Here is a 23,010-nt window from a genome sequence, read left to right as displayed (position 1 = left end):
GGATCTTCATTAGATTCTCACAAGATCTTTGCAGGACCTTAACAAGATCTTTACAAGATCTTCATGAGGTCTTTGGGAATATACACAAGATCTTTGCAAGATCCTCACAAGATGTACACGGAATCTTCACAAAATCTTTGCAAGATCTGCGCAAATCTTCAAGACATCTTCACAAACCTTCACAAGATCTTGACATCTTCACCAGATTTTATCAAATCTATAGAGATCTGCAAATCTTTGTGAAATCTCGAACAAGTACTTTCTGAATCTTTACAAAATCTTTGCAAAATCTTCACACGATGTTTGAGAGATGTTCACAAGATCTTTGCAAATCTTCACAAGATCTATGGAGATCTACACGAGATCCTCTCGAGATCTTTAAAAGATCTTCACAAATCTTCACGAGATAGTCACAAGATCTTTGCAAATCTTTGCAAGATCTTCACAAGATGTTCATGAGATTTCACAAGATCTTAGCGAGATCTGGGAATCTTCACAAGATTTTTACGAGACTTGCTGAAATGATGAGTTCATCACTTAAGGATCTCCTCACTAGTTTGAGACACATCGGAGGCCTTAAACACCAACATCTGCCCACAGCCTTGCCTCTCACAGGACTCCAGAGGGCTGGCCAATCAGAGAGAAGGGGGTCTGTTGAGCTGAGAGCCTTAAAGAGACAGCAGCTAAAAATGAAGGAGCTGATATAAGGGATTTATTAAAGCTTTAAATCATGTAAAGCTACTAAGGGGGCATCAGGGGGCCAGTGTAAGGACTAAGAACAAAGCTTAATACCCCGTCTTTAATCAGTCACCCCCTTTACCCTCTGCTGTTTGCTCCACTAAGGTGCCGAAGTTTAAAAGTAGAGGCAGGACAATCATAGAGCAAACTTTTCCCTTCATGGACGGCAGCCTGTGATCACACAGTCCCTTTCCATATGGATGCAAATCACTGGGAGTTTTCTTTTCATGAAACAAGTATTTATCTTACAAATGATGTAAGAGCAGCGAGCAGCTTTGTGCTGCTGCAGTTTCTGTAGTGCATCCTGCTTTATCAAGGGAGGACTTACAGCCTCATTAGAGCCTGAAAACATGTCCTTATATATAAAACTCTGCGTCTCCAGACACTCAGCAGTCATTATCAGAGGAAAATACAAACTGATGAAAGCAGTTACACGGCGATTGCCAGAAGCTGTTGACATTGAGTGCAGGGGCTTAGAATATCAAAACACATCTAAAAAACCAGGGATGCTTTTATTGAATGTTTTCTGATTGACAGTGAAATCATGCTCACAAGGGTCTTTAAGAAACCAAAAGCTGACAGCATCAGGCAGCAAAGCACAGCAGAATGTGACTCGACGCGAGGACGAGTGCTCTTCAACTTTGCAAAAAGGAGGACTCTGGGAATCAGGAGTGACAGGCGTGTAAAAGTTGGGAAACTTTTACTGAGACATCAGAGAGGACAGACATTTAGACTGAGCTGCTGCAGAATGGTAAAAGGTTTGTTGGCTCTTTGGGCCACACAACTCACTCAATACATAATGTCCTGTTTTAGAGTTTAGGTCATGTTAAATAAAAGCCTCACTTTCAGTCACTTCCTGGAAAGAAGCTACAAAGGCTTGATACTCTTTCCAGGACAGAGGAAACACAATGAAAGGAAGCTTTTTTGTCTTGACGGATCAAACAGTGATGCTGACAGACGTACAGCTTACCAATGGGAAATGTGGATACTGATTCCTTTGGTCATGGGTAACTGGAAAACTTGAACACACATGCAAAAAGTGAAATCTAACCAAGTGTTCTAGTCTTATTTTTAGTATATTTGTCTTATTAGACTAAATATATGAGCCAAAAGTCTTATTTCAACATTTTTATTAAAAACTAGTGCAGACTTGCATTGTAGCTTCTTGAAATATGATTTATGTCTTGATAAATGAAAAACCAAGAGGACCTAACACAGAGACTTGGGGAACACCAGAAAATGCTTGAGCCCTTTTTTCCTTTTTGTACATTAAATACACTGGAAAAACTGAAATCTATGCAAGTGCTTGTGTTAGCTTGAAGAAAAAAATGTCTTATCAGCCACATTTACCCAAAGAGTCCCAAACAATGTCTTATTTTAAGATATTAAATGCAAAAATAAGGCTTGAATTTCTGGTAGACAGTAAAATATTTGGTTATAGCTTACAAAAAATGTACTTGTAATTGTTTTAAGCTTTTTTTCGTTGTTTTAGCATTTGGAGTGGGTCATTACTTTGTATGGCTCATTTGTTGCTCATGGACACCAAACTGGTTTTGTCTTCAGCGATATTTTTACTATTTTTGCTCCTGTGTTTATCTGGAGCTGTTAGCAGCCTGTAGCATGTCAATGCTAATTGGTGCAAGGCCGGATGTTTCCCACAAGGTGAGGAGAAGGAAGATGTGCTGGTTCTCAGGTGTGAGCTAAGAAGTGACGACATCAACCTGTCCTTCCATCCATCGTTATTATGAATGTAAGATCTATATCCAATAAGATTTCCTTTCCATACTTTCCATACACTTTCTTACTTTTGTTTTCTTGATTGCTGCTGTGACTCCTCCTGAATTTCCCTTGGGGATAAATAAAGTATTTTCTTTACTATTCTATTCTATTCCAAAACATGAACTGTCTACGAAACAGCTCCTCTTCAGGCAGGGGCCACAAAAGATTCACGTTCTCTCAATGTGTGACTTTACTCTTTGAATGCGTCAAGAATCATTGGCATAGCTAAAAATGAATCAAATAATCTGATATTTCCAACCAATCTCTTTGAAATGCAACCACCCAAGCACCTCATGTCACAGTTTCCCTGTCGTCATCGAAAGCAGGAAAAGACTTCACAATTGATCTCAAAAGAGGACAGAAAATGTTACAGCTACAGGACAAAGTAGAGGAACTCTGATGCTTGTGCTGACGCTGAAGATGGAAAGAAACAATAAAAATCAACAATATGTGAACCTTGTTTCTAGGGTTTTATTTAGCATTTGTAAGAAACTCTGTATAAAATCTACAGGAGAATTTTATTGCCTTACATTTCTGGTAACACTTTGATTTTATGTATTTTTATTTAGGCTGTTTTTAGCCACAGCAAAGCTTAAAGTAGCGTAGCTTTTGCCTCCACTCCCTGATGTTTTCTCAGATTCTGGCCCTGGCTCTAAAGTCGCACTGGAACTGGCTTGGAGTAAAAGTAGCTTTGCAGAAGAAACACCTTTAAATGTCACTTCAAACTACCATATTTCTCTTTTCAGTGTTTCTGTTTGTGACACTGTAAGCTTGAAAATGAGAACCCTCTCGACATGAATCCACCCCTCAGCTCAGGTTTCTTACCTTGTGCTTGTGCCAGCCTCAAAGAGCAGGTGCAACAGAGTAAAGTCCAAAGAAGCAGAACTCTCCTGGAGAAAAAAAAAGAACAAACATGAGGAGAGAATGTTTGCAATGCATTAATCTTTCAAGTTTATCTTCATTGTTCCTGAAAGCAGCGATAAATTTTCAGTATTGGTAACAAGAGCACTTTAATTTGTACTTTGTTTTTTTGCCAGATCTGATGAAGCCATTTTTCATTCATGCTTTCAGTCATCACAGTCAAACACTTCCAACATGTGGAAGCAGGAAAATCTTTGCATTTCTGGATCTGTGACACGCTCATCTGATTGATTCTCCCACAGATCAGCTCAAGGTTTCAACACTGGTTTGTTGCAGACTCCTGTGGATTCACCAGAAGCGCAGCATCAGCAGCTCCGCTTTGTTCACAGAGTCCAACATCTGTTTCCAGACAGCCAGCTTTGTCTTATCGCACCGCCCTGACCTGATAAGCTGCAGAGTATCTGCTCAGCTCAGCAGGGCCAGGCGAGGGCTCCCAAAGGCCCCGACTCTGACCGACCAAAAAATCACTTCATCACCTTAAAAACCTGGGATATCAACTGGATGATGAAGACAAATGCTGCATCTTATCTCTGATACACAAACATTTCAGCAACAGTCAGTAAGTGTTTGTGCTCTACGCTCAGTAACAGCAGGTTTAGGGAGTTTAGTTTATCCTAAAGAGCTGTGAACAATCTTGAATGAGCACATAGTCCTGCATGGAGAAGTAATTTTACTCTGTGCTCTTGTTTGCCCTATGTTAAAAATAAAATGTAAAAAAAAAAAAAACATGTGTATCAGAGGAAGTAGTGACCTTATTGGGAAGGGAATTTCCATATATGGCCATATCAGCAACAGGAAGCAGATGTCACCACGACAAAAGCATGTGTGTACTAGCATGTTAAAATTTCTACTGGGTAACTCATAATTTCAACTTTATATCTCAAAACTTCAATTAAATCTCGTTATTTCTCACAAATCTTATAAATTTGACTCGTTACACCATAATTTTAACTTTTTCTCTGATAATGACATAATATCTCATTATTTTGTTTAAGTTTTTTAATTACTTTGACTTTTAATTTTCTTAATTTTACACATAAATCTCATAACTCCCCTTGAAAGGGCTGTAAGGAGTTTAAAAGTGATCTTGAAAAAGTCTCCCTTCTAGATATTTGTCTGATCGTAATCCATACTTTAAAGTAAGATTATCAGCACCAATGTAGGTAATTTTGAAATTCTACACCATGGCTTCTTTATAGCTTCCTGATCAGGTCAAGCAAGACTGGATTGATGAAGTTTAGCAGTGAGAAGAGAGATCTGTGTGAGATCTGCTGAAAACAATTTCTGTGATTAATTTTGCCAGACAGAAAAAGGACAGAAGAGCAGAAGAAAAATAAACGGGAGAGTGATAAAACACAAGCTACAGGCTAAAAAGGGCTAAACTGTTTGTGCTAATGTTGACTCCAACCCACAGTCAGCAGTTTTTCTGCAGTGGTCTGTTCAAACTTGAGAGTCGGTCAATAAAATGAAGAGTGGGGTTACGTTAGCTCTGCTTGGTAGATGATTGGCAGGGCAAAACCAGGATTTACTAACGCTTTACACATTACAGACACGTCTCACAGCATCAGGCTGTCAGAGCTACATATGGACGGCTACTAAACTACTGTAGGAACTGATAGTTAGCTTGTTGACACATTAGCCTACAGATACATCGTAGCACAGGGCCCTAGTAGCGCTACATGTAGCCAGCAACAGACATAAGGTACAAATTCAAAAGGTTTCCTTGTTGTCACGTTTCAAACCGTAGCGCTACGTAGCTGTACTGATAAATACCTTACCTCATCACGTTGTATCTGGTAAAAAGTTGACTTAAACAAAGAAAATTAGTTTCCTAAACAAAAACACGCCTGGTTGAAAGTCTCATCTTTAAGACAGCGTGCGTGAGACTCCAGGCCAGAAGGTGGCGAGGTGGTCCAATTAAAACAGATCCTCCTCATAGCATCTTTAAGTATCTCATAACCCATTCAGGATCAAGTATTTTTTTTTTCAGATAGTTCAATATCTTTATCTCATAATTTCACTCATGATATCAACGTTTATGTCATATTTTGAGTTAGTTTCTCAGTTTTTCAACTTCTTATCTCAAAGTTTGACTTGGTATTTCATGATTTTGACTGAGCTTCTCAAAAGTTTTACATACATCAAAGTTTTGATTTCCTTTAATCTTAAAGTTTTAACTTTTAATCCCTGAATTTGGACTTTTTTCATCTCATATCCATGAATTATTTTTTATTAGGCCAATTCACCTTTTTTTTTTTTACATGGCAGAATTGGGCTTCCATAAAAAACAGTTATCATCAAAAGATAACTTTCTGAAGATTTGATTTCATAATCCATGAAGCCTTTTGGTAATTTTACTGTAAAAAAAAAAAGGTTTAAAAATTGCTTGTTCTAGCCTTTTGTGAAATGATTTCCTGTTCTTGTAACTTAAGACGTGATCAGTCTTTGGGTTTTAAAGACACAACTTTGGGTGTTTTGGGGAACCCCTGCTCCAGACAGCAGCATTTATCACATCATGTGAGCCACTGAGCAGCAATCTTTCAATTTTTATGGTGGAGCCGAGCAGTAAAAGGAGTGTTAACTGCTCACAAGTTAAAGTGATATGACTCGTAAGAAGATGTAAAACTTGTGGACTGAGGTTTTTCCCCTCCTGAAGCTCAATCACTCCGCAGCAGCTGGAACTGGACTGAGCTGTTGAGCCAGAGCTGTTTTAAGAGAGCCAGGCTCAGTGACAAGTGCCGTAATGACAGCATTTAGAGGAAACCTTTTACATTTGTGGTTTTCCAGAGAGCCGCAGAAAGCCACTGGTCAACCGCTGACACACTTACTGCTGGTTAGAGCTCTTTAAAAGTTTTCCTTCCTGCTCTTTGCGCCTCATTCACTGCTCGCTTCACTCTGACATTAGCAGAAACCTCCAAAAAGGGGTGTGTGTGCAGATTCACTCATTTGTCCAGCAGGGTTACATGATGCAACAGTTTGACTTTCATATCCCCTCCCTTTGGGACAGCCGGCCAACCAGCTGAGTGAGATGCACAGCAGGGAGGAGAGGAAAAGAGGAGGAGGAGGAGGAGGACTGTCTCCTCCTCTCATACATCTCCTTCAAATCAGTACCAGATCATTTGGCAGCTCATTCTCATACAAAAGCAGTGCAGAAAAGTCTTTGAGCAATCACTGAACTGTCAAAAGCACAGAAAAGGCTGTTTGCATGGCAGGTATGAACACCTGTGCACGTGTTTGACAGCATGATGGCCGGTCACAAACTTTTAATATGACTTATTTATATCAGAAATTTACATTCATGCACAAAGCAACTGGTGTTATACATAAACATGCTAGTATCTATCAAATTGAGGCACTGATTCAGACGCAGGTGACGTTCACAAACACAACTCCTGCAACAAAAAAAAGGTTAAAAAATGCTGCTAAATTTAGATTTTAAGTTTACAGACTTACCCCCCGACTCCAGTGGTTTTCAGTTTGGAGTTCGGGGCATTGTCCGGCTCCATAGCGGTTACTTCATTCTTTCTTGGGAGTTTTTGCTACAGTCCAGACGAGGCAGATAAAGTTTTTCCATTCCAGGTGCTCCTTTGAGGAACTGAACGCGCAGAAAGGAAGTAAAACCTGAAACCACTCAGCAGACTGTGACAAGTCTCTCCTCTGTCATGGTCCTGTCTCTCCTCTCGTTGACACCAAATTGTGAAGATAAAGGAAAAAAAAGAAGAAGAAAGTCGCTCCGGTGAGGTCCACCTGTGCGTTCACTCCTCTTTATCCCTTCCTCCTCGCGCGCGGTCGCAGGAGCACAACGCACGTGAAGTCACGTCCCGTTCAGCTTTCCCGGGAACCGTTGCAGGACAAGATGACTACCGCCGTTGAGAGTGTGTATGTTCATGTGTGTGTGCCGACTTCCCAAACTGAAAGTTTGAAGTGGACTGAGGGAAATCTTGAGAACCGGGAAAAGGGGGAACACCTCCCTCTGTCGCCCTCAGCTGACATCGAGGGAAACACATTTGGAGCAGAGACGGTTCAGGACTCCTTCTGCTGTGGAGGAGGCTCTAATGAGTAAGTTGCCTAACACGTGTGATGGTGTGTGAGCTGCTAAAACAGTTGTCAACGAGTTGTGCGGTTATCTTTTATTTTTTTCTTCAGGGCTGGATAAATTTTCAAGTTTGAGGCAAAAGTCAGTTTTCCACTCAGTCACAGTAGTTTCTACCATTAGGTAAGATTAAGGGATAGGAGTCTTGTTGCTCCACCTGTTGGCAAGTGCTTGTTTAAAAAAAACACAGGCTGTGTCCGTGACGTCAGCATTTTGTTTCTGATGCAGAGTTTTCAGGCCCATTGAGATTGGTGCCTTATTGGTAACACTGTGTGTGTCTAAGGCTGTATTCAGACCAGAAAAGTCCTTTGGTCCACTTGTGTGGTCCGGACCAAAAGCGGGCTTCATTTTTTTCGTTTGGTGCGGTTCGTATTCAGATTGTACTTTTTGCAAGTGGACTATATTCTGTAAACACATCCACGTGTGTGACGATCAGTGCTCTCATTGGACAGCACTGACAAAGGGCGGCACACAGAATACAGACCAGGAAATGGAGGTAAACGTGTGTTTGTGCTCTTATTAGAGCTGCAAAATCATTTTCAGTTTCAAGAGCAGCTCCTTCAAAGCAGCTTAACAACACCGTTTACAATTTTGGAACAGCAAAGATGAATGCGTGCAGCAAGGAGACGCTATGCTCTGCGTGTCCTGACCCACAACATGCTAGCAACAGCGTGGCTAAACAGAAGACGGAGGATCAGGTATGAACCAAAGACGGTTAGGTTACGGTGGCTTTAAGGCCCAGAAAGCACATGTATCCTGTAGTTAGTTCGGATGGACCTTGGTTTGTATTCAGACCTGCACTGGAGAACCACAAACCGCACCAGAGTTTGTTTGGAAGCGGACCGAGACCACTTCAAAAAGTGGGTCTCGGTCCGGTTGTTTGGTCCCCATCAGAGTTCGTTTGTGTCTATTCACACCTGCATGAAAAGTCTGCACCAGCGTGGGAAACGAACCCTGGTCCGTTTAAAGTGGACCAAACAGTCCAGGTCTGAATACGCCCTAAGTCAGCCCTTTGAAAACTATTATTTTACTCACCCAATCCAAACAGTTAGTATGAAAAAAAAAAAACACATCTTTTAGAGGATGCTCTGTATGTGGGGGATAATGGGGTTAGTTGTCACACTCATTATATCTAATCAGCTAATCACATTAGGGCTCTGTCTCTCAAATTGTGGTACGGGAATTTACAAAATTGAGATCAGAGCTCACATACATAGCCTCCTCTCTGAACTTGAGGTTAGAGGAATTTTTGTGTTTTCATTTTCAAATTATAAATACTCAGCTCCCCAGTGTTTTTATTTTAGGCTTCTACACACTACAGTTATAACACAACAATTGTTACTCTTCAAAATTATGAAGAGAAAGCTGTGGTTTAGATTGTTGTTAGCTAGCTAAAAAGTTGTCACACAGTTGTTAGCCTTGATGCTAGCAAGAAATTCCAGTTAGGGTTAGTTTTCACATATACATGTTGTATTTGTGTATATGTATTTTTATATTTGTGAAGGTGACTATGTCAGGTAGAGGTGGGGATTAAAAAAAAAAAAAAAAGAAATGTCAGGAGTTTTTGTTTGACAGTATCAAATCAGATTTCCCTGTCAATTTTTTTATTCAATTGCTTCAATTCAGTCTTTTTTTTATTAACTGGATGGAAAAAAATTACCACGTTCTTCCAGCAGAGGGCGAAATATTTCTCTCTGACTCAAGAGATGTGCATTTTATGGGAAAATATGGCTCCTGACATAGTCTGTAGACATTATCATCATTTAACTTTGTCACATGGTCTGGTGTTAAAAAGCAAACTAAAATCACAAAAGTTGTAAATATCAAAGGATTTAAACCAAATCGGCACCCCAAAACTCATAATAGAATTAAAATACGAGATAGCATACTGTCCCAGCCCTTATATCAGGTTGTAAATGTTATCTGTTGGTCATGTTAGTGATTTCATGATAGGAATGGAGTTGCAGACTGGGGCAAAAGGATTGTTTTCCTCAAAATCAGTGCCGTAAAAATGAGCTTTGTTGAATGGGTGTGTCTGTGGTTTCCTGTGGTTCTGCAGCCATCCTCAAGTGGACATTCTAGGAACTGCAGTGTCATTGCAGCTCTAAGTAGGTTTCACGTTTTAAGACAGGAGGTTGGTGCTTGGTTAAAAAGTAAGAGTAGAAGAAGAAGCCAGAAGGACCGAGGTGAATTGCTGGGTGCTTTATCTACGAGGTCAAAAGTAATTAGTGTTTTATCATAAAGAAGAGTTAAAAGTTGGAAGTGAAAAGCAAAGACAGCATATAGACTCTATTAACCCTATTGAAACAATGGTTTAAGTCATTTTTTCAAGTTTTGGGGAAAACACAAAAAAACTTTACCAGATACAGAGCATATGATATTTATTAATCATTTCAATCAACAAGGCCTTCACAGTGACTTAGGCAACTTTAAACCTGGCGTAAACTGCTCTTTCATTGAATAATGCAAACTCCAAACTGAATTTACTCTGAGTTAAATTAAACAAATGTCAGGTAAATCAAGTTGGTCAGGAGGCAGTCCCTTTCCTCACGTCTCCTGGTATTTTTTGCTGGGTTTTTCATTGAACTTAACCCATTTCCAACATCCAGTTAGGACAACTTTTTGAAAGCTGACCATTGACTGTCCTTTAATGCCATAAAGCAAACTCAAAACGTAAATAACTCCAACCTAAACTGAACTGATATCAAAACACTCCTACCAAAAAGCAAAAACATTTCATTAATTTTAAAACTTTGAGGGGTATTATTGCCTTGTGCTCATTTATGTTTGGTTACATAAATAAGTTGGCTAGCCGGGAATAGCTAGCTAGCTAGAAGTAGCTAAATTTGTAGCTAAACTATAACTTACTTAGACTAAATGACTACGCAACTTTAAACTAATGTGTGTAGTGAAACTAATTCGAGAATCATGTTTACGGCTTCTTCTACACTTAAGTTTTGGTTTCTTCTTGAAGCAGCCGCCATCATAAGGGCTTGTAAAAAAAAAATGCCCAAGTCACATATTTTATCCCAAATAATCCAATTTTTTTTCTTAAGCTAAAAATAAAATGGTTTTAGGTCATTGTCCAGTAGGGCACAGAGAGCATGATCCTTTTAGCGAAAGACTTAAGCGATTTTACCAGAGATGACCAGAAGGGTGGCGATATGGTACAATTTTGTTGAACTAGGCATTCAATTTTTTTTATCTTTCTTACTAATGTAAAAACTATGATAACTTCACTTTAAGAGGTTTAAAAAATGCTGAAATACTCCTTTAACCAATTGTTGAATGTCCTGTTCAAGTGGTTGAAGTCATTTTATTTCAGATTTTTATTTATTCCCCAAAGGACGTTGAGGTTTCCTTCATTTCCGATGGCGTTGACATCACAGCGACACCAAAAACAATGAACAAACACATAAAATCATTCACAGCACAAAACTTATTGAAATAGCTTCAGCTTGAGTCACAGTAGCTGGAAACAAAAGTCCTATGTTTGGAAATTATTTTTGCTTCACAGTTTCTTGCATACCATCTTTGTTTAGTGGAAACTCACATTTATTTCATTATGTGGTATAAATCATGTTGTTAAAGGAATAATCACCCAGATTTGTTGGTAAAAGAGCAGCTGCTAGTTTTTAAATTCACATCTGATCAACTATGTTACAACACGATGGAGCTGCAACAAACCAGAAACAGACCCTTCACCTCCAGCTTCACCAGCATCCACTTCCGTCTCACCAGGGCACAGATCTGGTTTGCTGAGCTGAGCCTGTATGTGTGTGTGCGTGCGTGTGCTGTGAAATTCCTCGGCCAAAGAAAGTCCTCATTGACCTGCCCTCAGCAAACACGCTATGACAGTGTCCAGGGGAGACCCAACAGAGCACCGATTCAGCCGCCTGCAACTGGATCCCTCCTTCCTCGCACAGAGCCCCCCTCACAGCTCTTCCTCTCAGGGCCAGGAAGGAAGAGAGCGCAGCACCTTGAAAGAGCACTTCCCATGTACCTGTCGGAGCCATGTCGGATGTGGGATTGTGTTACCACCAGACAAGAAGGGCAATGTCCTCCTGGCCGTCTGGGGTGTAGCGTTTCATGGAGTCTGTAACGATCCTTACAGCGGCCTGTGGAAGTGATTCCCAAACCCTGGCCTTGGGACTTCCTGGTGTTCCTGAACGCCTGCAAAGGTCTGCCTTGTGTTATATAAGAAGATTGAGAGCAGTCTTGTAAATGTGAAGCCACATCCAGCAGCTGGTTAGCTTAGCCTAGCTTAGCTGAGAACTTAAACAGAAGGAAACAGCTGGTCTGACTGCGTCCAAAGGAAACAATCTGCTGAGCCTCAGCTCTGGAGCTCAATGAATAAAGTCCCTCTTCTGGCCTTCATTAAACCCCTAAAAACCATTTGTGTTCATTAAAACGAAATAATTTCAGAGTGTTTCCCATAGAAAATATCCCATGGCGCCAGAAAACGGCCTTAATTTACCTCTGCAGCTCAGTTTAATGTGTCCTCAATTAATCCATACTTTTAACGGTCTGCTCACAGTGTCCTGTTCAAGTCAGGCAGACAAAGCTGAATACTTTCTATATGGAAACAAGGTATTTGAAATCTGTTTAATCCTCCAAATTTAAAGGTATGTTTCTCTCTACAAAGTTAGACACAAGAAATAAGCTTAATTCTACTGACAGTCATTAATGTGTTTAAATAACTGGACAATTTTCAAACTTCTACATTTTCATTTGTCTCAAAAATCCCTGATTAAATAAGTCTGGTTTAAAAGGTCACTGTGTTAGTGATTCATGAAACATTTGAGGCCCCGTTTACACGACATTACACCCCATAATGCAAAAATGAAGTGAGTAAAAAATCAGCATTTACACAAAAACGCTGAGGGACTGAAAATGCTGTAGTGAGCATGCCAGGCCTGTAGGTGGTGCTGTAACTGTCTTGTCCAGAAGCGGCTTTTAGAAGATCTCCACTGAAGTATAGTTGGCCATTTTGTTAAAGACAGTCAGCAGATTCAGCAGATTGAGCAGCACAAGCACAACAGGGTAGACCACGACGATCGTAACTACAAATCCACTCTTGAGGCGGTTTTCAAAAGTTTGCATTTTAGGTCGCTTTTAGGTGAAACAGAGAGGCTGAAACACACTCTTCGTCCTAGCTGGCAGACTACCTGCGTTGTTTATATCTGGCACGCCGTGTGCGCGCGGACTGATACACTAAGCAGCGAGCGCCTCGTTGCCAGCTGTAGCTCTGCAGCAGAGGTAGCGCTGTTTTACGACACGATGAGAACTAGAGCCTTATTTAGCGGTGTTTTTGTGTGAAAGTAACGCACTGAAAATTCTCTAAATAAAGTGTGAATGCAGACCGGTATCAGATTTTTTGGTGGGAGTCCGTTTATTTGTGTTTTTGGTCAAGTAAAATATGGCCCCGTCTGAGTGCAGAGGAAACCGGCAGAGGAGCAGGGAGGGGGTGTTTGGTGCAAGCGCTCTGGGCTTCTGCTGCACAAAAACACTGCTGTGGGGGTAATTTCTGCCATAAACCTTATTATAGGACCCAACTTGTTCCATCCCGGAGTATCACTTTAAAGCAAGTCTTGTGAAGATCTTGTTTGGATTTCATGCTATTTCAGAACGGACCATTTTAATCAGGGATTTGTACAACATATAAAAATGTAGAGGTTTGAAAATCTGCACCTTTTTGTCTGAACATTTAGTATTGTTGCTTTATATTTGTATATGAGATGGGAAAGCAGAATACCAGCTCTTTAATTGTAAATCTTGGTAGAAAGGGAACATTTTCCAGATTGTTGGTATACTAATGTGTATGTGATGGGTCATCTTTTGCTAAGGCACTGGTTATTCAAATGCTTTTACTGGATTCTGGAAAACTAATAAACTATACTCACTCATGCTTTTAATGCACTAAGACTGAAGGAAAGGAGTGGACAATAGCTGGCAGCGCTCGTCTTGAACTTATGAAACTGTTATGTAAAAGTTAGTTGCAGGTTGTCTAAAGTTTGAGTCCCGTTCACACTGAGCAATTGGACACTTTTTTCCAGAGACGCCACATTTTGATTTCTGCCTTAAAGCACTTTGACGATCTCATCCATCCTGACCAAAAACTTTTCTCCAACTGAGGCCAAAACCTCTCTTAATGGAAACCATGGAGGAGCTGGTCTGGAAAGACAAATTAAACAAAGTGTATTTTGTTAGGAGATCCCAAGGCTAATTTCTCTGTAGTGTTTTATGAGCTGATTTTATTCCACTCATCACAGCCACAGTGGACCCTGTCTTTAACCAGTGACAGGTGTGGACTGACACTGTGACTGTTTTTACTCCAGACCAGTGGTGGGTAATGGAAGTCAGCTGGCCTGAGTACGGTGCATATTAGGAGCTGAGTGTCTGCAGGAAATTAGAGGGTTTTACTGCAGACAGACAGTGTCAGAGTAACTAACGTCCTGACACCAAATTCATATGAATCATCTTTAGATAATGGAGCTGTCACATCATTTATGAGCAACATTTGGCAGTGCACAACCCAAGAAGAAGATGATTTATTCCTCTGATTTTGGCAGTTGGAGACACCTCTCTGTGTAGAAGCCTTAGGAGATCAGGGTCACATTTCTGCTGTATTTGTAACTGGACTAAAAATACATCTTTAAAAAAAAAGCACACGTCCTTTAAGGTCGTAATGAAGTGTTGAAACTTCACTCTGATAAACACTGTGTCTTTTGTTTTACTCCTGTGTCTCAGGGAATTGGGACCAGCTGAGTTCAGAATCCTCCGTCCGAGCACAGCTGGATCCAATAAGTCCATGCCCCGGTGCTGTGTTTACCCATTCCATACATTAAAACAGGAAATTTCAAGAAAGCTTCTATTCTTTTTGGTGAGGTGGGTCCAGATCAGAGTGACATAATAGTATCTGTCTGTTTTTTTATGAAGGTGCAGCCTTTGAGCTGTTTTAAAACGGTTCAACAGTTACATAATGGTTACTGATCCTGCTGCTCAGAGGTAGAAGATGGACAGAAAATAAAGTGGAGACAAATTTGTGGCATTTTTTATATGCATGCATACATCAAGAGAATGTTGGTTTCATTTAAACAAACACTTCACGCTATAAAACTGCAGTTCCTTGAGTGTCCACTAGATGCTTTTCAACCAGATGTTCCAACAACTTGTAAGAGTAGTGTTGCCCATTGTTGAATGTGTTTCCCAATGATGCCTGAGTTTCTGTGAAGGTTACATAAATTAGCAAGCTATTTATGTGCAAAGAAATAAATACAAGTAGCTGCATAACACTGCCAGACCAGTAGAGGGCAGTAAGACAGTGACAAATGCCGGCTTTTTCATACTGCAGATTGATTTTCTGACACTTTAGAGGAAACACGCTCTTGTGGCAAAGCTGTGTTAATTTTCCAGTTTCAGCTGGATGCATCCTTTTTAAACACCATTATACTATTATATTAGCATTAAAGATGCTACAAGGGGGATGTTTTAATGTGACTGCCTCGCCACCTTCTGGCCCAGTCTCACGCATGCTGTTGTAAAGAAGTTACTTTTGACGAGGTGTGTTTGTTTTGGAATTAAAGGGATTCATCAGTACAGTCACATAGCGCTATGGTTTGAAACGTGACATCAAGCAAACAAGGTAGTAGCGAGCTATATGTAGTGCTATCGGCAGCGCGGTGCTCTAAGACATGTCTGTAATGTGTAACGTTAGTGAATCCTGGTTATGTCCTGCCAGTCATCTACCAATCAGAGCTAACGTAACCTCACTCTTCATTTTATTGATAGACTCTCAAGTTTGAACAGACCACTGCAGAATAACTGCTGACTGTGGGTTGGAGGCAACATTAGCACAAACAGTTTAGCCCTTTTAGCCTTTAGCTCAGGCTCTATCTCTCTCCTGTTTCTCTTTCTTCTGCTCTTCTGTCCTTTTTCTGTCTGACAGTTTGGCTCCAGTGTCCACCATCACTACCAATCAATCAAAGAAATCGTTTTAAGCAGAGAAAAACACAGATCTCTTTTCTTACTGCTAAACTTCATCAGCTGGTGTGGTGTTGTCATAGAGACTTGGACGTGCCGTAAATCAATCTGGTCCTGGTCAATCTGAACTGGAAGCTAACCTGTTTTATTGGTGCTGATAATCTCATTTTAAAGTGTGGATTAAGATCAGGCATATATCTAGAAGGGAGACTTTTTCAAGTTCCCTTAGAAAATCTTCGAAGCCCCTTGTCATCTTATTGTGGACAGAGGGGGAAATAAAAACACTGTGGGCGCTCCACCAATCAGAAACATTCAGCCCCATAAATTCCTGGACTTCTGGATAGGGATGCACCGATCCAACTTTTCTGGTTCCTATACCGATAATGATACCAGGGCTTTGGGTATCGATACTTATCCAATACCAGTGTTAATTAATAACCTGAATGCCCTAATGAGGGATAAAACTGATAATGTTTTAGGTAAAAGGCAAAAAATTAGTATATGGAGTCACTGAAGTTAATCTTTATTTGAACTATAAAAGATTTAACTGTTTACCAGCAGTTTGGTTAAAAACCATGCTTCAGAGTGTGCAGAAATTAATACTCAATTGTGATATTTTTTTACCTTGTAGACTGGTAATTCAGCAAAAAACAAAAAAGTGCATCAGAGGTAATTTTCTAAATCAAGTATCCAAGAGCGCCGGTAAAAAAGAAAAGGGAGAAAGCTTTTTGCCTGGATCAGCTCCTTCCCACCGATACCGATCCACCTATACCCGATATCTGGATCGGTATTGGTGGATCCGTACTTCTGGAAAGTACTACTCCCAGAACTAAATTTAGACCCTAGTTACCGTGGTTGATAAGCATCTTCACACACCCAGCAAACAAGCACATTAGCATCTTTTAGCACATTTTTTTTTATTTTCTACTCATGACTTATGAGTTGCTGCAGACAAACTTTAAGATATTCACCACAGACCTCAGCCAATCAGCTAACAGAAGACTAAATCATGAAGCTTACTAACGTTGGAGAAAAATAGTCATTCAGCTGCTGTGAGACAGAAACATGGAGTCATAGTCATGATTATGTTACTCTAATTACGCTACATCCATGATTTCAGCCACTGGAAAGTTTGATGAGAGTCTTCTCTGAAGAAGTCACTGGGGGAGAAGTGTCAGGGGCATTGAGGGTTTTTTATCAGTGACAGGCATGTTAGATCCATGTGGGGCACCATGCAGTCCACACATTTCCTCCATCCGGCATTTTCTCTGAGCACTGAGCTCAGCGCTGCAGTGGTGTGGTCGGCAAAGATTAGCATGTCATGAGCTACCTCTGGATAATCGGAAATAATAAGTTGAAAAGCAGAAGTCTAAATGTTTGTGAAGGCCACATTAGATGTTGTAATTATTGCCGATTCCTCCACCCGCAGAGCAGCAGAAAGACAGACGCCGCTGCCAAGTCGGAGGCATTGTTGTGGTAACATTTGAGCGGAGGATCAAGCCGCTGATGAATAATCCATATTGAAAAGCTGCTCTTTCTGCCAAATGTCAAACAGCGGCCGGAACTATTGTTCACGGAGCGGAGCAGAAAACTATTATTCATCATCATCAACATGCTGTTATCAGAACAAGCAGTTTAGATCTGAGGAGTTTGAGGGCTGTTGTGTCAGACGTCGGTTTTTATGAGCTCTTTCTCTGTGCTCGGACTTTCTCTCTTTCTTTCTTTCAAAATTTACAGCTATTCATGTGAAAAAATACGTTCAACCAGGGACGAGAGTTTCCTGGATCAAATCTGAATCCTGAATTTTAAGGACAGCCTCAGAGATCATAGAGTTTGTGAAGATTTGATGTGGGCATGTTGTTGCCTTTAGTTTTAGTCCAGTCTTTTCATTTCAGAAACACAGCACTGAGTCATTTTGGTTTTGGTGATTATTTGCTGTTTGTCATGAAAGCTGTAACAAGCTTCAAGCTAAAGCCACAGATCAGCGTCATGGTTAAACGCACTCACGGCTCTGACAGAAGTTTCTATGTTTTTTGTGCTTTTATGCACTTTGAACAAATCAAGATGAAATTCTTGTTCCTGTGGGTTTGAACAGGACTATGAAGCTTTTTATTTCCTTGTTGCTAAGGTGAAAATGGAAATCCCTGCAAACAACGAAACATTACAGCCAAATCGGACCAGATCTGTCTCTTCTTCCTCACAGCAACGGATTTGATATGTTTAAACCCAAGTCAACGAGGTGACTCACACCATCTCAGCTCCAGCATGTCAAATCCCTCTGATTAGATATGCAAAACTTCGATTTTCCCAAATGCAAAGACACATGAAGTTGCACAGAGCAGATTGAGCAAATTGTGCGTCTGTTCCACCTATAATGGAGTGAAAAATGCACTGTATTTTCTTTAATCACTTTTGAGAATATTTTATTTTGTTATTAGGTATTAGTGAATTTAATCTCATTTGTTTTGTTTTTTTTTAAGGTTACTTTGGGTTTTTCCTGTGGAAGATGCCATTTTTGTACCTCCTTGGGCTTCCATAGCTCCTCCTCTTCGTCACCTCATAGTGCTGCTTTGCATTGCTGAGGGTAAGTTGTCTGATTTGTTTATTAGCAGCCAGCTAGACTTCTTCTGGTCTGTAGAGGGGTGTGTCCCATGTAACTACATTGCCCACTGCAGGCCTGGCATGAACAATACGGTGTTTTCAATCCATTAGATTTTTTTTCACTGCCTTTTTTTTGCATTTTTAATTGAAACGCTGTCGTGTAAACTGTGCCACCAACATCCAGTTGACTTTCAAAATGAAATGTATTGTGTCAACACCATAGTCTGTATATAGAGTGGACAGCACGGCTCCGCCATTTACCATTGATTTGACGCCTAAATTCCCCCATCACAGGTGCCGCCATTGGTAACCAGAGTCTGCGCAGTAGAGGCTATTAGAGAATCTGAGTGGAGCTGGGTGGCAAAAACAATAATTATTTTTTCTTTCAAGAGTCTAATCACTTCTTGACTCTACCTCCTGACATATTTTACAATCCCGAAACAATACACATCAGCATTCAACCATCGTTAAACGTGACTTAAAGCCTCGTTTTTAATCTCGTATAACTAATGAAAATGCACCTTTTCAGAAAAAAAGAGGACCTGAATACAAGGCAGCCAAATGATTTCTTCAAATCACCACAACAATCGGACGTGAGAATTATTTCTACCAGGTGTATTAATTTTTTAAAGTTTGACCACAGCCCATCTGGAATGACTGGGGAGATGGAGTTTTTGACCTTAACTGCAGCCAGCCACCAGGGGGAGCAGTTTTTGTGGCAACCTCAATTTGAGCAGACCAAGATGATTTTTACAGTCTATGGTCGACACCAGATGGTGTTTAACTTGACAACAACTACAAACCGACATGAGTAGAGCCAGACCAGGACTCAGCAGGTTTTAAGTTTTACAGAATGATCGGGAACTTCTTGGCCTCCGAAGGGGGAAAACAAAGGTCAGCAGACCAGAATACGTACAAATCAGCAGGGGCAGGATTGTAACTTTTGCACATGGGGTACAAATCTGTGAGTTTGGATTTTTAAATGGTGGAAATTGATTCGTAAACCTTGCTCACAGATTTTAACTCCATTCCAGGAGCAAATCTGTGCACATGGGTGACAAATCTGTTTCCACGCATGGATTCTGAATCAGTACCCAGAGGTTTCAAATCCAGTGCACAGATTTTCATATGACTTGTATAACTTTCATAGCTTCCATCTTTTGTTTTGCGACTTGTTTGTTGATTCAAACCCTTAAGTTTGGATCAACTACTGTGAGTGAGTAAAACGCTGTAACTGTCGTCCTCACAGGAACATCCAGTCTATTAACTTCTCTTCTGGACCATAAAAGTTGACCTGTTACAGAGAGGCCCCACCAAGAGATCCCACTGCACTGCTACTTCTCACAAATACAAAAACTCTTCGCTCTCATCCTCCGCCAGGCCTCTTTGCATTCATCCTCTGCTACACTGTGTGCACAAAGTGGAAGCCAATATCAACTTCCTGCTTCTCTCCGACTGTTTACCTCAGCAGAAGAGAGGATGAAGCAGAGATTTCTCTTCTGCTGTTAATAAGAAACACATCAAAGTCTCTCTGTAGCACAGTAACGTACCTGATAAGGATTCTGGCTGAGGATTTGTGACTTAAAAACAAACTGGAGGAGCAGAACAGGCTCTATCTGATCTGGACCAACCAGACCAAACAGCTTAGCATGTGTGCCTGTGGTCAGAACAAAGCGGACTTAAATGGACCCAACAGAGGGTTGGCTGTTCCGACAGCGGCCCACCGCCCCCAGGCGTCTGTAAACATAAACACACCACCTGGTTTTCAAATGCAGGCAGAAAACAGGGAAACTGAACAGAAATGAACTCCTGCCCCACCGATCCATACTCACCCAAACACTGACTCAGACTGTTCTCATGGCACGGACGCTTCAGGCCCGTACGTTCAGTCCCAGCATGCTTTGGTGTTAACTTTGGGTGTGGTGGAAATGACGCAGTTTAAAAACTCACTTTTAGAAAAGTGCTTAACAACAGTGTGTGCACAGATTACAAAAAGGCTGTTTTATTCCAGTAAGATTAAGCTTTTTTAAAGCATAAAACCCTTCAAACGTCTGCACTGGACCGCTTTCATAACTTTTCAAATGGCTGGTCCTGCATTCACATAGTTTGCCATCCCTTTCAAATTTGATCCTAACAAATGAGTGCAAATAAAAGACTTTATGAAGTGTGGACAAAGTCTTCTTGATGCCACCTTATGGTAGTTGGAAGCTATACAATGGTGGTCTCCAAACTTGAAATGCTGACTTCATCGTATGCTTGGTCAGCCCGGTTAACCATACATATGTAAAAGTTGTAGCCTTTGTTCATCGGGTGCATGCTTGAATGCTAGGTCAACTGGTGCTCTATGAAAGCACTTTCCTTGGCTGTAGGCTTACTTCTCCCCTGAAAACAGGCATTTTTTCCAGATTTTGGGCACAAGACAACAAATAAGACTTGCTGCTCACAACTACAGTGGCCAATGAGACAATTTGCAAAAGCCACAACATGAGTGCAGACACCACACCAAGTCCAAGTGTTTTTTTTCCAAATAATAAATTTTATGAATGCATATGCTAAATCATGCCCTAATTGATGTTAATTTTTTTTAAAAACCTGTTGTAAAGCTACTTTTTTGTAATATTTGACAAGTACCTCTCGCAGTATTCCCGAGTACCCCCAATTGAGAGCCACTGGTGTAACCCACCCAACACCGAAAAGTTGTGACAATATTTAAAACACTGTTTTCATTTTTAGCTTCAGCTATGATAAATGTAGCTTTGATGCTAACGTTATGTCATGACCTATTCTTTAAGCTAAATATCAGATGACACATTACTGGTGAATATTAAAGATATATGAGTACCGGGAAGTAGATCACAAGGTGAGAGCCCTACAGAGCTTCATTTATCGTGTCTGAAGTTCAAAAGAAAACAAAGTTTTATTTACTTTAACAAGTTTTCCGTCTTTTGGGATAGAGCTGCTAAAAATGACCTCTTTTAACTTCGGTTGTGGCTTTACTTCTGTCGTGTCGTGGCTTTTGCAAATCACCTGGCACCTCCCACCCACCATCCACAATGGCAGAATGAACAGTCTTACAGGGCTGAACGATTTTAAGAAAAGATTGAATTGCGACTTTTCTGGCAGATATTCTTCAAATCAAGCTTTGGGATATTCACATGTAAGGCTGAACGATTTTAGGAAAATATCTAATTTTTCTGGCAGATATTGCAATTCACAATTTTTTAATCATCAATAGTGATGATAAATAATCTGTTTTCATCAACTTCTACTCCTAAACAGAGGCTTTGTGTTGTTGACCTGCTTACCAGCACTTTTAACATATAGATTGTCTACAAATTTGTAAAACAGAATGTGTATAATACTTGACACAACAGATCCTGAGTCAGTCAGGAGCGCTGCAAAAAATTGCTGCTTTGGCGATCTCAAAATTGCATTGTCCAAAATTGCGATATCGATCTGAAAACGATAAATTGTTCAGCCCTACAGTCTTACTCTAGAAAAACTGAATTCTTATCAAGTGTTTTTGTCTTCTTTCCAGTGGAAAATGTCTTTTCAGACTTAATATGAGCCACATTCACCTGACCAGTCCAGAAACATGTCTTGTTTCAAGTTATTGAAAGACTAAAATAAGCTCTAAATTGCTGTAACAATTAAAAAAAAATCTGCCGATGGAACAAAAGAAAAATTACTCGTGTTGAGTCATTATTCATTGGCAGATTTTTTCCTATACAACAATTCAGACCTCATTTTTGTCTTTAAATAACTTGAAACAAGACATTTTTCTGGACTGACCAGTTGAATGTGCCTCATATCAATTATAACAAGGCAATAATTACCTAAAATAAGACAAAAATACTCAATAAGATAACAGGGTTTGTTTTGTTTTTTTTTGTGGTGTTTCTGCTAGCATACATTTGGACCCTTTCTTATCATCTTAGCACTGAGATAGGGACTTGATTATGGGACGTAGTGAAAAGTTGCAGGATTGCAGTCCAACATCTGGGCTCACAAATGTTTGGGCAAAATTTCATGGCCTGCTGTCCGGCAGCTGTCAGGACAGTATCATTTTTGAAAGTCGACCTCTAAATGGGATGAGATCATAAACCTGAGAATCACCAAATTCATGAATTTCTCTTTAGTATCTAACGGCCAAACTTTTCACACTTCTTGAGATGATACGGTCGTATAAAAACCAACAGATAGCCCCCAACATATCTGCAGAATAATTACCTTTAGAGCTGAAAACTCACCTGTGAATTTCCTGAGGGTCCAAGACTACTGAGATATTAAGAGTTAATGACCCTCTGAAGAGACGCCGACCCATCACGTGCTTTAGATTGAAGGAACCTTAAAGGAAGTGTGAATCACTGAGCTTCCAGTGAGGGTAAGTAACCATTTCTCACTTCATTTGTTTTGTTGTTGCCCTGAGTCACAACCAGAAAGAAAACTCTATTCCCCAGACTTTGCTTTCTCTATTTTCTCCATCACTCGTCTGAAACTTCACCCCTGTGAAGCAGAGGCTCAGATCTGTTTGCTTTGATTGTATCCGGTCTGTTCGACTCGAAGAGATTTGATTCACTAACCTACAAAACTCCTTTTCTCTCTGAGCAAACCTGTGAATTCTTCTCAGATTGAGCTTAAGAGATTGGAGGAATGTTTTCTGAAGAGTGAAAGGAGCTGGTAACACTGAAGGATTTGTTTGGCAGACAGACAATGGGGGTCACTGATCTGAGATCTGCCTGTAACAGAGAAGCATGAAGGCCTGATCGACGTACAGTTACAGTACAGGTCTTGTTCAGCCGGGTGTGACGGTGTACCGCTTAGTTTGTGCTTCTACCTCTCATCGGGAGAACTTTGAGAAACGAGGAGCTGACCTTAAAAATACGACAACCCTG

General features: G+C 40.4%; 1 protein-coding gene and 1 long non-coding RNA gene across 2 annotated transcripts in view; one reads left to right on the top strand and one right to left on the bottom strand.

Annotated features, from left to right (window-relative positions):
• col27a1b (collagen, type XXVII, alpha 1b) overlaps positions 1-7,499 on the bottom strand; it is a 121,700-nt gene extending 114,201 nt beyond the window's left edge. The window contains exons 1-2 of the mRNA XM_074670028.1: positions 6,892-7,499; positions 3,343-3,407 (exon numbers count right to left, since the gene is read on the bottom strand). Of these exons, the coding sequence (XP_074526129.1) occupies positions 3,343-3,407; positions 6,892-6,944 (118 nt within the window). The 5' untranslated portion in view covers positions 6,945-7,499. The remainder of the gene's footprint in view (positions 1-3,342; positions 3,408-6,891) is intronic.
• On the top strand, positions 7,425-20,070 carry LOC141790271 (uncharacterized). Its single transcript, XR_012598265.1, has 3 exons — positions 7,425-7,497; positions 17,995-18,098; positions 19,365-20,070. It is a non-coding gene; the product is annotated as an uncharacterized LOC141790271 (long non-coding RNA).
• The last annotated feature ends 2,940 nt before the right edge of the window (positions 20,071-23,010 follow it).

This window comes from Halichoeres trimaculatus, unplaced genomic scaffold, assembly GCF_033239565.1.
Source record: "Halichoeres trimaculatus isolate MK-OKI-2021-1 unplaced genomic scaffold, fHalTri1.1 fHalTri1_scaffold_5, whole genome shotgun sequence".
NCBI lineage: Eukaryota > Metazoa > Chordata > Actinopteri > Labriformes > Labridae > Halichoeres > Halichoeres trimaculatus.
This window is presented reverse-complemented; position numbering and strand designations above follow the sequence as displayed.